General features: G+C 46.0%; 2 protein-coding genes across 3 annotated transcripts in view; one reads left to right on the plus strand and one right to left on the minus strand.

The window, feature by feature from the left end:
• Nucleotides 1-15918, plus strand: PIGW (phosphatidylinositol glycan anchor biosynthesis class W). Of its 2 annotated transcripts, none has more exons than XM_055001319.1 (3): nt 1-74; nt 9271-9436; nt 14393-15918. In XM_055001319.1, exon 3 carries the CDS (start codon nt 14401-14403, stop codon nt 15916-15918), a length of 1518 nt encoding a protein of 505 aa, XP_054857294.1. In that variant the 5' UTR covers nt 1-74; nt 9271-9436; nt 14393-14400. The 2 variants fall into 2 exon arrangements, with proteins under 2 accessions (XP_054857294.1, XP_054857293.1); XM_055001318.1 differs by lacking the exon at nt 1-74 and adding an exon at nt 4835-4986.
• MYO19 (myosin XIX) overlaps nt 1-16137 on the minus strand; it is a 78961-nt gene that overhangs the window by 53586 nt on the left and 9238 nt on the right. The gene's annotated exons all lie outside the window — the stretch shown is intronic.

Genomic DNA, 16137 nt, shown 5'->3' on the forward strand with positions numbered 1-16137 from the left:
GCGACCGGATTCGGATCGCAAACGAAAGAACCCGAAGCGCCTCGCCAGCTGGGACGAGAGTTACCAGCCTCCAGGTACTGGCTGGAGATCTCCAGGAATTACAACTGGTCTCCAGGCCACAGAGATCAGTTCACCTGGAGAAAATGGCTACTTTGGGGGTGGACTCTATGGAACTATGCCATGCCAAGATCCTTTCCCTCCCCAAACCCCACTTTCTCCAGGTTTCACCCCCCAGATCTCCAGGAATTTCCCAATTTGAAGCTGGCAACCCTAGCTGGGACGCCCGTGGACTCGGGCCAGCACCCCTTAGCAGGACCAGCCGCGCTTCCAGGGAGAGAAAAGCAACACCGCCGAACACCTGGGAGCGCCCAGGGCCCCGACCCGACCCCAGGCGGGCCATCGCTCTGCTTCAGCCTAGCCTACCTCGCAGGGCTGTGCTGAGGACAAGCTGGAGAGGGGACATACTAAAACTGAGCATAGCGATTGCTCATAGACAATACATGATTGCCACTCGAGAGTGCATGCTTGCCCATAGGGAATAATGGAGGCAACTAGAGTTGCCAGCCTCCAGGTGGTGGCTGGAGATTTCCCAGAATTACAACTGATCTCCAGCCAACAGAGATCAGCCCCCCTGGAGAAAATGACTGCTTTGGAGGGTAGACTCAATGGCATTATACCCACTGAGGCCCCTCCCTTCCCCAAACCCCACCCTCTCCTGGCTCCACCTCTAAAATCTCCAGGAATTTCTCAACCCAGAGCTGGCAACCCTAGAGGCAATGCTTGCCCAGTAAGGACACCAATTGCCCACAGAGAATACATGATTGCCAATAGAGAATGCACGCTTGCCCATAGAGAATAATGGAGGCCACGCTTAACCATAGGGAATAATGGTAATGGAGGCTATGCTTGACCAGAAGAAATAATGCAGTCCATGCTTGCCCAGTAAGGACACCGATTGCCCATAGACAATACATGATTACCAATAGAGAATGCACGCTTGCCCATAGGCAATAATGGAGACCACGCTTAACCATAGGGAATAATGGGGACCATGCTTGGCCATAAGGAATAATGCAGTCCACACTTGCCCAGTAAGGATACTGATTGCATATACATGATTGCCAATAGAGAATGCATGCTTGCCCATAGGGAATAATGCATGCTTACCCATAGAAAATAAATTGCCCATAGGCAATGCATGATTCTGTTTACCCTATGGCATAGTTTATGGAGATGTTTCTGATATTGACTGTACAACTCTCACGCTGTAATCCGCCTTGAGTCTCAGTGAGAAAGATGGACTATAAATAATATTAAATAAATAAAAAAAAATAAAATTGCCAATAGAGAATGCTTGATTGCGTAATAACGCTCTGCCCTGAGCTGCTGCGCCAGCAGGAAAAGCAACACCCCCAGGACGCCCTGCACCCCTTCCCCTTCCCTCTGCCCTGGAGGACACGGAAGTTTTGGAGGGTGGACTGTCCGGTATTATACCCCACTAAGGACCCTCTGCTTCCCAAACCCCATTCTCCCCAGGCACCATCCCTAAATCTCCAGGAATGTCCTGACCAGGAGCTGGCAACTGTATCAGTGGCACTCTCAGGAAAGAGTAAACCGCCAGATTGTTTGGAATCCTAAGATCCCTCAGGGCATTTTGGAATCTAGAAGGGTCCATGAGCCTTGTGGGTGAACCATTTTAATGGGTCCCTCCTTTTGCAGGCCATATTCTCTTTTGCCTTCAGCAGACAGTGGCCAGTCCATGGTTTAGGCTGAATGTCCATTCCTGAAACAAGACCTTCCTTCCAAGACTGAGTGCAAAATATTAAGTCCAAGGTGTGGCCTCTGTCGTGTGTGCGGCCTATCGCTATTCGAGAGAGGCCTAGGGTTGCCAGGGAAGCTATACATTCCTGGGCTGGTCCTGGTGTGGAGCATTCAGCATGGATGTTGAAATCCCCCAGAACAATCAGTCTAGGTGTCTCCAACACCACATCTGAGATTACCTCACCCTTTCATTTCCGCTGCCTTTGGCATGCTGGACAGTCTCCCCTTCCGGAGCTTTTATCCTGCTGTCCTCACTGCTTAAAACTTTGAATTGACCAAGCCTTGGCAGAGCAAAGGCTCTGGAAGAAGAGACGCGTAGGTGGCAGAGGGCTATGAGAGAATCCGTCCCCTCCAGAATGATCTCTGCTGGCTCTGTCTTTCAAAACTACGCTTCCCGGTGTCAGGGCTTGTCGCTGCTGCCGCTGGGCAGGGCGCTGGCTGGGCTGGCCCTGACATCAGAGGGGCACCAGGGATGCTGCAGGACCCTGCTCTGTGGAAGGAGGAGTGGCATACATCACCCTGACTCCCTCTCAGTCCACTCACTGGCCTGCTCAACGTGGCCTGCTCACCCCCTGCGTCCTCCATCATCTCCTCCCAGAACTCGCCTCCGCTCCACTCTCCCTCCACGCCATCGCTCCTTACTCACACCCACCACCTCAGAGCTCTTCCCAGCCACCCTTTATAGGCTTTCCTTTCTCCACCCCACCCTCCTTCCAGGCTTGTTCCCTCTCCTGACTTGGCCCAGCTGTGCCTTCCCTCAGGTGTTTCCCTCCTATCACTAATCCCTTCTAGGCTTCCTTGCCTTGCTGACAGGGTGGGGATGAGTGTGAGCCATCCCCAGCTGAGTTCTCCTCGGCCTTGCTCACGAGGAGCTGCCCCAGCCGGCTTCTGTGCTGCTGAGCTTCCCTGGCCTTGCTTGCAAGGAATTGCCCTGGCCAGCTTCTGGGCAGCCTGCTCATTGATGCTGGGCGGGGCTACCCATCTCCTCCCCCAGAATGCCTGTGGCAGCTCCACCTGGAGGGGCTTGGCTCCTAGCAGCTCCTGAGCCAGGCTGCTGTCCTCCAGCCAATGTGTGGCTCTGGGCTGTAGTGGCTGCTTCTCCTCCTTGGCTGGCAAGGGCTCTGTTTGGGCTGCTGCTGGGTCCCTATTCCCCCTGCCTTGGCCCTTTTTCTCTGGCCTGCTTAGCCCCCTCTCTTCCCCCTGAAGGGTGGGACTGGCTGGTCTGTCCCTGTTCCCTCCAGCCCTCTGAGGCTTTGGCCTTTCGCCCCTTCCCCCTGGAGTGGTCAGGTTCTGGACCGGGTTGCTGGCTGGGGTGGTAGGGCTGCTCCCTCCTGGCAAGTCTGGGGGCTGGGACTCAGACCCCGGACACCTGGCTAACATTGTGTCTCCTGGCACTTGACGAACACGTGCCCAGGCGTCTCATGGAGAGAGACTTGTGTGTCTCCCAAGGAAATTTTATTGCTTAGGAAGGACGAGAGAAGCTCCTTTCTGAGTGTTAGGGAGGAGAATATTTTCCTTCAGCCTTTTCCCCAGCCTTGAGAAGGGGAAGGTAACTTGTTCAGGTGCTGAGCAGTGGGGTTCTTCAGTTCCTTGTCCGTCTTCCTATGCAATGCCACATGCGTGCCTGCACTTAAGACCTCAATGAACAACAGTTACAGGTAAGCCCAACTCTGTTTTGTTGAACATTAAGGGAAAATGGTTGTTATGGGTTTTCCGGGCTGTATTGCCGTGGTCTTGGCATTGTAGTTCCTGACGTTTCGCCAGCAGCTGTGGCTGGCATCTTCAGAGGTATAGCACCAAAAGACAGAGATCTCTCATAGATGCAGAGAAGTTAGCCGTGTTAGTCTGTGGTAGCAAAATCAAAAAGAGTCCAGTAGCACCTTTAAGACTAACCAATTTTATTTTAGCATAAGCTTTCGAGAATCAAGTTCTCTTCGTCAGATGCCTCTGGGAGGAGGGAATAACAGGTCACTATGACGATGGGGATCTGTTGTGTGACACTGAGAGATCTCTGTCTTTTGGTGCTATACCTCTGAAGATGCCAGCCACAGCTGCTGGCGAAACGTCAGGAACTACAATGCCAATACCACGGCAATACAGCCTGGAAAACCCACAACAACCATCGTTCTCCAGCCGTGAAAGCCTTCGACAATACATTAAGGGAAAAACTTGAAAGAAAAAAGGCCGGGGCTCCCCTGAGGCTGCAGATGGGAAACTCCTGAAGAGTCGGTGGCAGTGCCCAGTGGGGCTGGAAATGGGGAACAGAGCTCAATAGGGATGTGATGCCACTTTCTGAAGTTGCCACTTTATCCAGGGAAACTGATCTCTGGAGATTCTGGGAGAACTCCAGGCACCCCCTGGAGGTTGGTAAGCCTTTTTAATATGCCACAGAACCAGGGCTTTTTTTCTGGGAAAAGAGGTGGTGGAACTCAGGGGGTTGCCAGCACAGGGGACAACTCTTGTGGGAGGTGGTGCCCTTGGTACCACATGTGCGCATGCAAAATGTGCACACGCTTCCAGGCCCGCACAATGATGTCACTTTGGGACGGTGGAACAAGGGGGGAGTTTTTTAAAGTTTAAATTGCCCTTGGTGAAAATGGTCACATGGCCGGTGGCCCCGCCCCCTGATCTCCAGACAGAGGGGAGTTTAGATTGCCCTCCACAGGGACAATCTCACCTCCCCTCTGTCTGGAGATCAGGGGGCGGGGCCACCGGCCATGTGACCATTTTCAAGAGGTGCCGGAACTCCCTTCCACAGCGTTCCAGCTAAAAAAAAGCCCTGCACAGAACTCTTATTTTAGTGAGACTTACTTTGAACATGCATAAGAGAGTTTATTTCCCCCAAGTAATCTGTTTATAATATTTTTTAAAAAGGAGAGAGCAGTAGTCTGATGAATCAGGCGATGTGCTTTGGCAGGCTACTTTCTGCTGAAAATGTCGGCAGGAAACAGATCCCTTATTTACTTCCTTGCAAAGGGCTGTCTCGACTGCAGGAAGTTGGAGCCAACAGCGCCCGGCAGGGGAGGGATTGCAGCTGCAGGAGTGATGCTTTTGGAGGGAGGCACTTCTAAGAACATGCGAAGAGTCTTCTGTTTAGGTTGCACTGCCTGGGGAGACTACCAAGTCACACGTGCTTTTTGTTTAAAAAATAGTATCTATATTATGGTATGTATTGGACTTACTCTCAATGTTTTATCTTTTAGGATATGTCGAGACAGGCATTTTAAAAATATTTGGATAAATATTTAGCCATTGCAGTGTAGGGGCAGGGAAGTAGGGTTGCCAGCTCCACTTTGGAAATTCCTGGAGCTCTGGGGAGTGAAACCTGGAAAAAGTGGGGTTTGGGGACGGAAAGGACCTTGGCATGACATAATTCCATAGAGTCCACTCCCCAAAGTAGCCATTTTCTCCAGGTGAACTGATCTCTGTGGCCTGGAGACCAGTTGTAATTCCGGGAGATCTCCAGCCTCTACCTGGAGGCTGGCAACACTAGCGGGGGGGGGGAGATCATGTCAGAAAACAGCAAATACTTCCAGGTAAAAGATTCTGGCTATGTAAGATTTGGCATATAATGCTTGTAGCTAAAATAACAGATTTTGAATATATATATAGTCAAAGTAAAATTGGCCTTGAGACAGGTTTATAAAAAATTGGGTCTCATATTAACTGGATATTGGAATTTGTTTAAGGCATCAGTTTTGGTTAAGAAGGTGGTGTTTAATGCATTTAATAATTAATTGATTTTTTTTTTTTAGGAAGGGTAGATGTGTATAGTATTTAGATGCTATGACCTTGATATAAGCAGGGCTTTTTGGGGGATGGTGGGTACTCACTGTTACTGAGCACTGGTACGTTTGGGGAGGGGGCTCTCCCAAGGCCTGAGGAGGTATTACCTGGAAATCAGTGCAACCAGATCTATGAGTACCTGCACCTTTTTAAAAACAAAATAATCTGCTGGTTTATTAATATGTAAATAGTCTTGGTATTTTGTATTTTTAAAATGTATTTCTATTTTAAACTCTTGTAGGTAAGCTTTCCAACAGGAAGAGCTTGTTTCTAGGGTTTCCTGATGTTCTTTTCCTTTAATTGAGACTTAATAGGATGTTATAGTTTACCTCCATACCATGAAAAACTTCACGTGCCCCTTTCCACATATTAAGCTACTATTAAAAGGAAGCATCCTGTGTGCTACCTGTACCTAAGTGCCTGAATCAGTATCCTTTTCTGATCTATGTAATGTTTGAATTTCCATTGTGTTGTTACTAATGCAAAAAAAAAATTACTAATGGTCTGAAAGAGGGTAAGAGACGGTTTTCACCTTCAAAGTAAGTGAAAATATCATCATCATCATCATCATTATTAATTCCACCTTTCTCACCGAGATCCAAGGTGGATTATACTGTTTGAGTGAAAATACAATATAATCAACAGCTAGGACATTCAATGAGCAAGTACAATAATGAACAATATTAGGGACATTCAGTAAAAGAGATACAACGGGTTATGGTAGCAGAAAATTAAAAACAAAAAGCCAAAAAACAAGCATAAAACCAAGCCCAGAGATGAAATCTTTCTGAAACAAAGCATACGAATTTACATGGCATGTTTAGCAGCATGGAAAATCCCTAGTAGGCGCATGTCTATGTCAGCCGTCCATACCCAGCAGAGTAACATATAGCCCCTGTCCCTGCCAATGCATCTCTCTGAGATACTTCTTAAAGTACAGCCCTGCAATCTAGGTAGGAAGCACTCCTGAATAATTCAGTTTTGCATTCTGGGTGGAAAGCCAGGAGACTGGGACCTTTCCTGACCTCCTCAGGCAGGCCGTTCCAGAAGGTGGGGGCTACCACAGAAAAGGCAGACTTGCAGGCGGCTGCTGATTCTGCTCAACTGCAGGTTGGTTTCTGCTGAAGGCTGTGTCCACATGGGCGAAGCTGCCATGGCGGAACATAGGAGGAGAGGCGGTTGCACAGATATGAGGGGCTGAGGCCATTGAATGTGAAAGTCATGACCTTGAATTGAAATAGGATTGGCGTTTTGTCTTCAAATTATGTTCTTCAGGGTTGTTACAGTGTTTCTAAATTACTTCTGTATTACTTTCTTCCACCTCCTCTGGCACAACTTCTGTGTCTTTAATGGCTGATGAGCTGAAATTAAGTGAAATTTTCCTCTTGATCAAGCCTTAGCCTAAGAATAGTTTCTCAGCTTGTGATACTTATAATGCAGGCTCTGGTCCCATCTTGTACATAGGATCTCATGAGCCATTGGAGACAAATGTAGATTTTATTTCTGAAATAAAATAAATCAGGGGTACTAGGGCAATTAGTTTGCAGCTATCTGGGGTACTCTAAAGTCTTCTTCTCAAGCCCTGGTTAAATATATCAACACTCCCTCACCTTCAAATTAAGTGGAGCGAGAGCGCTCCGACACACTGTGCTGGCCTGATTTGGGCCCGAATTGGCTTGGAATGGGCCAGAATTGGCCTGGAACGGGCTGATTTGAGGGGTGGAGGGTGGGAGCGGGGATCCCCTGCCCCCAGCGGGGGACTGGCAACTGTACTTTTAGCCCTCCCCTGCAAGCAGGCTCAGGGTGGGTCACAACAAGGATAAAACACATAAATATATTTATAGCAATAAACCCACATCAAACTACAGTAACCCCCCCCCCACAAATTGTTTGTCTGTGCCAAAAATATTTAGCATGCAAAAGGTCCTAGCCAGAGTAGACAAGACTAACTGTGATGAACCAGTGGTCTGACTCGGCATAAGGTGTGTTCATAGGGTATTTTGGGGAGGAAGGTGGAATGGAGATTTTGTGAACACCGAAATATAGCCAACGTTTATTAAAATTATTTTACTGCTTTAACAACGTAAAATGCATAATTTATAACCTTTTATGCAAAAAATATATGATTTGGTATATTTATGAAATGTAAATTGATAAATGCCATAGTAGTCTAGAAGCAAAATGTTAAACATGGCCAGTACGATCAAGAGCTGCAAACCACTTCATTCTCTGCTGCCTTTGCAAAAACTAAGATATGTGCATTATCTGAGAGGTAGGGAAAAATCTTAAATATGTAAAATACAAGATTTGTAATAAACAAAAGAAATATCTCTTTGGGCCAGAAGGAATTGTTATTTCCTAATGGTGTGGATTTTCTTACATGAACAAATCTTCATATTATACATTCTGTGTAAGTATAACTTGGCCTGGAAGCTTTCACTGATTCCAAAAGTTGTTTCATAGTGTTTTTTTTAATGCTCCCCCAAATTTCTAATTTTTCAATTGGATATACTGTAAAAAAAACCTCCTCAAGAGTTTTGAAAGATTTGGGGGGAAATGGTTTTGGCCAGGCTTGCTCTTGTTCTCAAATCTATGAAAACTGTGTTTTTAAGTGCCATTCTAAGAGTGTAATTTTGGTTACATCTACATTTTAAGAATAACAAGGATAGCCTCATCTTTTACATGCTGGTGGAGTCTCAGTTATCCATGTGGCTTAACAACATAGAAAAAAAATAACTCAATAGGGATTAATATTGAAGATTTGTTTTCCCTCACAGAAAAATCAGCTTATGCACTGATCAGACGAAGACTCCTCGACATCGAGATTCAGAATCTCAGGAGTCTTGCAACAGGCAGATGTCCACCCCTAGGTTTGGGGTTTTTACCCCATGGGTATAGGGCAGAATATCTCACTTGTTTAGTGGCCCCACATTATCACAGAGTTTATTCGTTAGCTCAGTTTAATGTGCTACCTTCTGCGATACTTTATGGGAAATTCCATAAAACACCATATGCTAACAGGTTATGCACTTGTGCTCAGCGAGACATAGAAACCCTGGAACATGTTTTTTTGTATTGTACTTATTACTGTGATATCCGTCCCACACTCATTGACCCGTTGTTGAGAGAGCAAATTGGAAAATCTGATAAATGTAAGGTTATCTTCCTATTGGCTACTCAGAACCAAAAAGTTATCGAAACTGTAGCTAAATTTTTGTATCTTGCATCTATGAGGCGAGTTGTGTATTTGTAGACTGAGCTCTGGTTGCACTGAGATTTTTTGTTAACATGGATGTAATGCCAATAAAGGTTGCTGCTTGCTTGATTAGGATCATACTGTATACCCATTAGTCTTGAATGGTCTTAGTTGAGTCTGTTGTTACAGAGAAACAGGGCTACCTTTCTGACTTGTGACTGTTGTCCCCCCAAATGTAGTGTCCAGGGTAAATGGGATCTCCCTTTCAGGAGGCTGTGAATTTCTGGGTTATGACCAGAGTGTGCCAGTCAGGCAAAAAGTATCTTGAGACCTGGTACTGAAATGAATTGTGTTATTTGTATTTTGTTATGATGGACTGTCTAACTTGTACTGAAATGAACTGTGCTATGGGGTTAGGATGTTATGGCCCACAGCTGCAACAATATATATGTTTTTTTTATATTGAGACTTGTACAGGTTGGCTGGAGCAATCATGAAGCCTTTAAGTCTCTGTACCTGCCTTATAAAGAGGCTGGAAAAATTCTGCACCTACTTCCAAGGACAGCCGTGAGAGAGGAAGGAGCAGAGCAAGAAAGTGGAACACCAGGAGGAGCAAGCACTCCTAATCAAGGTGTAAGTGTATTTCTGTCTAACCCGCCCCCCTCATGCCGAAATCTGAGAGGTCATTTTACCTGGACAAAGATCTGTGCCTGCAGTCTAGCGTAAGAAGTAGGGCTTTTTTTCTGGGAAAAGAGGTGGTGGAACTCAGTGGGTTGCCCTTCGAGAAAATGGTCACATGGCTGGTGGCCCCGCCCCCTGATCTCCCAACAGAGGGGAGTTGAGATTGCCCTCCGCGCCACTGAGTGACGTGGAGGGCAATCTCAACTCCCCTCTATCTGGAGATCAGGGGGCGGGGCCACCAGCCATGTGACCATTTTCAAGAGGTTCCGGAACTCCGTTCCACCGCGTTCCCCCTGAAAAAAAGCCCTGGTAAGGAGAGATAATAGCTGGCCCAAGATCACTTCAGGCAGGATTTGAACTAGGCTCTTTCATGCTCAACTGTATGTTAATGATTTCTTCCATGCATATTTTTAGCAACTGTTCTGTTTTTTGCAAATTTAGCTGCCAAGACTGCTTTACCAAGGAGAAGAACGGTGTGGGGGTGAGGTTAACTCTTTCCTCCTTGCCATTTTCTTGCTGGAAAAAGCCATGCCCGAGTTTGTTTGATCCTGCAAATAATGCCAGCGGTACAAGCTTTGCAAAAGGAAGGAAATTGTTGTTTTGAAACACACAATCAATCTTAGACTGTTGCTGAGCCCTTAGTCCAAAATTTCTACTCCACAGTGGCTCTCTACTGGTGCCTGGTGGCTTCCTCTGTCCTTAGCCAGGGCTTTGATCTGCAGCAGGAGCCAGATGTGTTGGGGGGGGGTGCCTGACCGCTGCCTCTCTCCCTTGATCTTGCTAATGGCAGCTGGGAAGAGAGGATCCAGACACAGTAGCAAGGATGCCTAGCTGCTGCTTTTTCAGCCATACTATAATAATAGAGGGGGCACCGCGTAGTACACTGCACACAGGAAAATAACAACCTACGGCGGTAAGATCTTAAAGACCTGAACGTTCTTAAAGGACACCGTACAGCAACTTAAAGTACAGCAACTTAAATGGACAAGATCGAAAAGAGTCCAGTAGCACCTTTAAGACTAACCAACTTTACTGTAGCATAAGCTTTCGATAATCACAGTTCTCTTTGTCAGATGCGGCCGTGCTGCATCTGACGAAGAGAACTGTGATTGGTTGTTGTGGGTTTTCCGGGCTGTATTGCCGTGGTCTTGGCATTGCAGTTCCTGACGTTTCGCCAGCAGCTGTGGCTGGCATCTTCAGAGGTGTAGCACCAAAAGACAGAGATCTCTCAGTGTCACAGTGTGGAAAAGATGTTGGCAGGTCATTTGTATCTACTCAGGAGGGGTGGGGTTGAGCTGAGTCATCCTGTAAGAGTTTCCCAGGGTGTGGAATGCTAATGGCGGGAGGCTTCACTGTATCCTGAGGAGGTTCTTTTGCATATGGATTGGTGCTTGATGTGCTAATCTTCTCTGCAGGGCTATTGTCGGGTGTGGAGTGTTTTGTTAGCCTGGTGTTTTTCAGAACTGGAGCCCATGCTCTGTTCATTCTTAAGGTTTCTTCTTTCCTGTTGAAGTTTTGCTTATGCTTGTGAATTTCAATGGCTTCCCTGTGCAGTCTGACAAAGTAGTTGGAAGTGTTGTCCAGTATTTTGGTGTCCTGGAATAAGATACTGTGCCCTGTTTGAGTTAGGCTATGTTCAGCCACTGCTGATTTTTCAGGTTGTCCAAGTCTGCAGTGTCTTTCATGTTCTTTTATTCTTGTCTGGATGCTACGCTTTGTGGTCCCGATGTAAACTTGTCCACAGCTGCAGGGTATACGGTATACTCCTGCAGAGGTTAGGGGGTCTCTACTGTCTTTTGCTGATCGTAGCATCTGTTGTATTTTTCGGGTGGGTCTGAATACTGCTTGAAGGTTATGCTTTTTCATAAGCTTTCCCATCTGATCAGTAATTCCTTTGATATATGGCAAAAACACTTTTCCTGTGGGAGACTGTTTTTCTTTGGTTGTTTGATTCATCCTGGGTTTGATTGCTCTTCAGATTTCATTTCTGGAGTAGCCATTTGCCTGAAGTGCGTGGTTTAGATGATTAATTTCCTCGACAATACATAGAACTGTGATTCTCGAAAGCTTATGCTACATTAAAGTTGGTTGGTCTTAAAGGTGCTACTGGACTCTCTTCGATTTTGCTACTACAGACTAACACGGCTAACTCCTCTGGATCTATTAAATGGACAAGGATACTCTAATATCAATTTATCAAAAAGTTTCTCTTTATATAAAGTGCTAGGTGCTCAATAAATCAACCATGAAATACACAATTGCTTCGTTCACATCCACAATTCATACAACTATTTTACATGTGCATTCCTCATACAAGAGAAAGTTGAGCTGAAGCCGCCTTCAAGTCCAAGAGTCGCTGAAAATCTTAAATTGAAAATTCACAACCAGAGTGCAATCTCTCTTCCTTGTTCAGAAGCAATGGCAGATCCAACCCAACGGCAGGAACCAGCACGGCCACCACCTCCCGGTCAGGAGAATCCACAGGGTGGGACCCAGGGGTGGATACCATGACCATCGGGAACGCTCAACAGGGGGCTAGCTGTACTCCTGTTTCATGAGATCTTTGACAAGAGCGTTTAAAGACAGCAATTATATTCAACGCCAAGACAGGTAGTTACAATTCACTTCTCCAAACCCATCTTGGGAACCAGATACAAGGTCTGAAGTGGTGGCCGTGCCGGCTCCTGCCGTTGAGTTGGATCTGCTGTTGCTTCTGAACAAGGAAGAGAGAGTGTGCTCTGGTTGTGGATTTTCAATTTAGGACTTTTGGCGACGGATTTGCAGGCGGCTTCAGCTCAACTTTCTTTTGTATGAGGAATGTACATTTGTATACTATGTAAAATTGTTGTATGAATTGTGGATGTGTACGAAGCAATTGTGCATTTCATGGCTGATTTATTGAGCACCCAGCTTCTCCAGCCATGGCAGAGGGGTTCTGGGCAGAGGGGTGCTGAGCTGGACTCGGGCAGGAGTTCTTTCATCAAGGGACCCTGGGATGCAGTTCAGCAAGGATGCTTTCTTGTTGCAGATTGGCAGCACTTGAAGGGAGACTTGCAGTTTATTTAGTAAAAAACAGCTCCTTGCTCCGAAGAGCCTCCTCCCAACAAGCTAAAAGTTGTCCAACCAAAGTATGCATTGCAGAAATATTTCCAGGGGGAAGCTGAAGGCAATGGCTGGATTGTAGGAGGCTTCACAGATCTTTGGCCAGTATTAATCGCCCTTAGTGGTCCTAGGCTCCTTTTCTCCCGTTTCCCCCACTGTCGAGTTAAGGTGGGATGCAGGCTGCCTTAGACCGCTTCGTCCCTGTTGTGAACAAAAGAGAGTATTGCCTACTCTGTCCTCTTGACCTGCCTCCGCTCTGAGTGTTGATAAGAACAGTAGCTTTATTACTGTACTTTATTACAGTAGATCTGCAAATAAAGTACCATGTACGTGACTGTAGGAATAAAGATCAAGATGGGTAGCCATGTTAGTCTGTTTGTAGCAGCAGAAAAGAGCAAGAGTCCAGTAGCACCTATAAAACTGACAAAATTTGTGGTAGGGTATAAGCTTTCATGAACCGCAGCTCACTTCTTCAGATTGTATTTGAAGAAGTGAGCTGTGTCTCACGAAAGCTCATATGCTACCACTAATTTTGTTAGTCTTATAAGTGCTACTGATCGCTTGCTCTTTTCTACTGTAGGAATAAAGTATAACGTACATGGCTGTACTTTATTCCTACAGCCTACAGCCACGTACGTTGTACTTTATTTACAGTTCTGTTCTGACTGTGACATCCTACTTTCTCCTGTGCTTTTAAGGACTAAGATGATAGAATGCTGACCTGATGGAATGAACTAAACTATTTCAGGCCACTGCTGGGGTATGCTGTATATGAATGCCTCCCCCCACCCTGCCCCACATATCAAGAGCAAAAAGTTTTCCTGCAAATTAAAGTAGCAGAGCAGGGAGGAAAGTTCTAGGCCGGGCCACACCCTGCTCTGCTAGGTTTCCACTAACAGGGACCAAGTTTCTCGCCTATTCTTCGAAGCAGTGGCGTCCATTCCACCACCTCTGGCATGTACAGCCCTGTCCACTAATTCTTATTAAAATATTTATACCATGCCTTTTGTTTTTGGCTCAAGGCAGCTTACAAACCCAAAATTTAAAACCTACAAGCTGCAACCAAAACACCCAATAACCGCACCTGCCACAACGTGCAGTGACTTGCACTCCATTGAAAGCCCTAGCAAATAAATTTGCAACAACTCCTAAACATTTCTAGAGATGGTGCCTGCCTCACTTCCTCAGGGAGTAATTTCCATGAGGGTGGGCTACAGGCGAAAAAGCACGGGCTGTAGTTGACGCCCGGTGGGATACCTTAAATGAGGGAACAGCTGTAAGGTGGAAGCCTGAAGATTGTAGTTCATGCATGGGGAAATACGAGGATATACGGTCCTTTAGATTCTGCTATATCCATAGCAGACTTAGTACATCCCCCCTCCCCTTTTCAGGAATTCCTCCCAGTCCTACCATCTTCCTCTTAATCACTAACACATATTCTCTGCCGCAGCTGTTGCTCTTTTTGATTGCAGTGACATTTGCCTCAGCCTGGTGCTTATTAGCATAGCCATTGAAGAGAAGGCTTAGCAATCCAGTTTCTCTTAACTCCAGACCAGGTGCCCGCTAGCACAAAGGGGCCATTCATCATATGAAGAGGGTGGGCCAGCAGTTTCTAGGATCAATTGAGTAGTCCCATATAGTGGTTGAATCTGTACTTGGAAGGTTCATAAGCAAGATATGGTTCTTCCTGGCTCAGGAACGCAGAGGTGGGCCAAGAGAAGTTTCAGTTGCCCAGCTCTGATTCTCGTTTGCTTTGCTTGTTTTGAAATTCTCTCTCTCTTTCTTTTTTTTAAAAATGTTGTTCAGGTCCAAGAATGTCACAGAAACTCTTAAAAGAAGACTTTATAAGTAACCTAAATGGAACATCCTTGCTTGAGATTTCCATCGGTTTAACCCTGGCACCATTATGTCTGCTATCCAGAGGACTGCTGTTGATCTTGTATTTTCTGCACAATGGAAGACCGTTAGGTTCAAGGAGCACCCATTTTTTCCTGGACTTCAGTGTTTTAGTGGTCCCTCCTGTGCTTTGCTGTACAGTTCTGGCTCCCATCCTCCCCTGGGTAATACTCTGCATTGCAGCATTCTGCGCAGGCTTGGTTTATAAAATATACTGTAGAAGAACGACTTACGTCAAAGTGCCATTTTGGCAAATCCTAAGCGATTTTCTGAGGGCAAGTTTAGAACCAGAGTATGTTCCTTCCTTAACCGTCTTCCGAGTGTATGTCAATGTGTTAACATCCATCAGCATTCTGGCTGTGGATTTTCCACAGTACCCTCGCCGATATGCCAAAACGGAGACGTATGGAACAGGAGTTATGGATTTTGGAGTTGGAGCTTTTGTTTTTGGAAATGCTGTGGTTTGTCCAGAAGTTCGGCTAAAAGGGGGTGAGGTACAGAGCAAATTCTTCTACCTTGCTAGGCAGTTCTTTGCTGTGTGGCCTCTGTTCCTCCTTGGCTTTGGACGACTGATGAGCGTTAAGGTGGCGGAGTACCACGAACACACATCGGAGTATGGTGTCCACTGGAACTTCTTCTTCACTCTAGCCGTCGTACGAATGGCAGCATCTTTGCTGTTGTCTTTATTTCCTGTGCGCAAAGCATGGATTGTAGCCACAACCCTTGCTGTCGTTTATGAATGTTTTCTTGCCTTTACACCCTTGAAGATGTTTATCTTACATGGGAGTGATGGGCGAGGCTCGAGGGCTGGGTTTTTAGATGCCAACAGAGAGGGTGTCTTTTCTGTCATTGGCTACCTTGCCATCTACATGGCAAGTGTGCAAGTGGGCTTGTATTTGCTTAAAAAAAAAAGAGGCTCTGTCCGAGAGTGGGTGGGAGTGATACACTCCTTCCTATTGGCAATTCTTGTTCTCTTTTTGTTTCTCCATGCAGTTCAAACATACGTGGAAACCATATCCCGACGGATGGCAAATCTGCCGTTTTGTGTCTGGGTTGTAGCTCATGGCTTGTCACTCCTTAGCTGTTTTTTAGTGTCTGATCTTGTTTTGGTTTTTGCAAAGTTTCTAGTGGATGGGGCTAGTGTTCCTTGCAGTTGGAATTTTGTCCAGCTGTCTGCAACAAATAAAAAGCATGATTTGGAACTTCGGGATGGACAAACGATACCCCAAAGTGTGTGCATGGTCAGTGCCGTTAACAAAAACCAGCTGCTTTATTTCTTGCTAGCAAATATCTTGACTGGCCTTGTGAACATGATGGTTGATACAATTCACAGTAACACAGTTTTGGCCATGTTTGTTCTGCATGTATACATGCTTACAAACTGTTTGGTTATGTATATATTGCAAGCAAAAAATGTCATCTTAAAGTGGTGGTAATTTATACATTTATTTATTTATTTATTTGTTGGATTTGTATCCCACCCTCCCCGCAAGCTGGCTCAGGGTGGGTCTCTCTCTCTCTCTCTCTCTCTCTCTCTCTCTCTCTCTCTCTCACACACACACACACACACACACACACACACACACACACACACACACACACACACACAATTAAAGTTTTAAATCATAAAACAATAAAATATCAATACATATTCT

Source organism: Eublepharis macularius, chromosome 17 (assembly GCF_028583425.1).
Source record: "Eublepharis macularius isolate TG4126 chromosome 17, MPM_Emac_v1.0, whole genome shotgun sequence".
NCBI lineage: Eukaryota > Metazoa > Chordata > Lepidosauria > Squamata > Eublepharidae > Eublepharis > Eublepharis macularius.

Excerpts from the sequence above, each read along its gene's own strand:
- PIGW (XM_055001319.1), top strand. The coding sequence starts at position 14,401 with ATGTCACAGAAACTCTTAAAAGAAGACTTTATAAGTAACCTAAATGGA.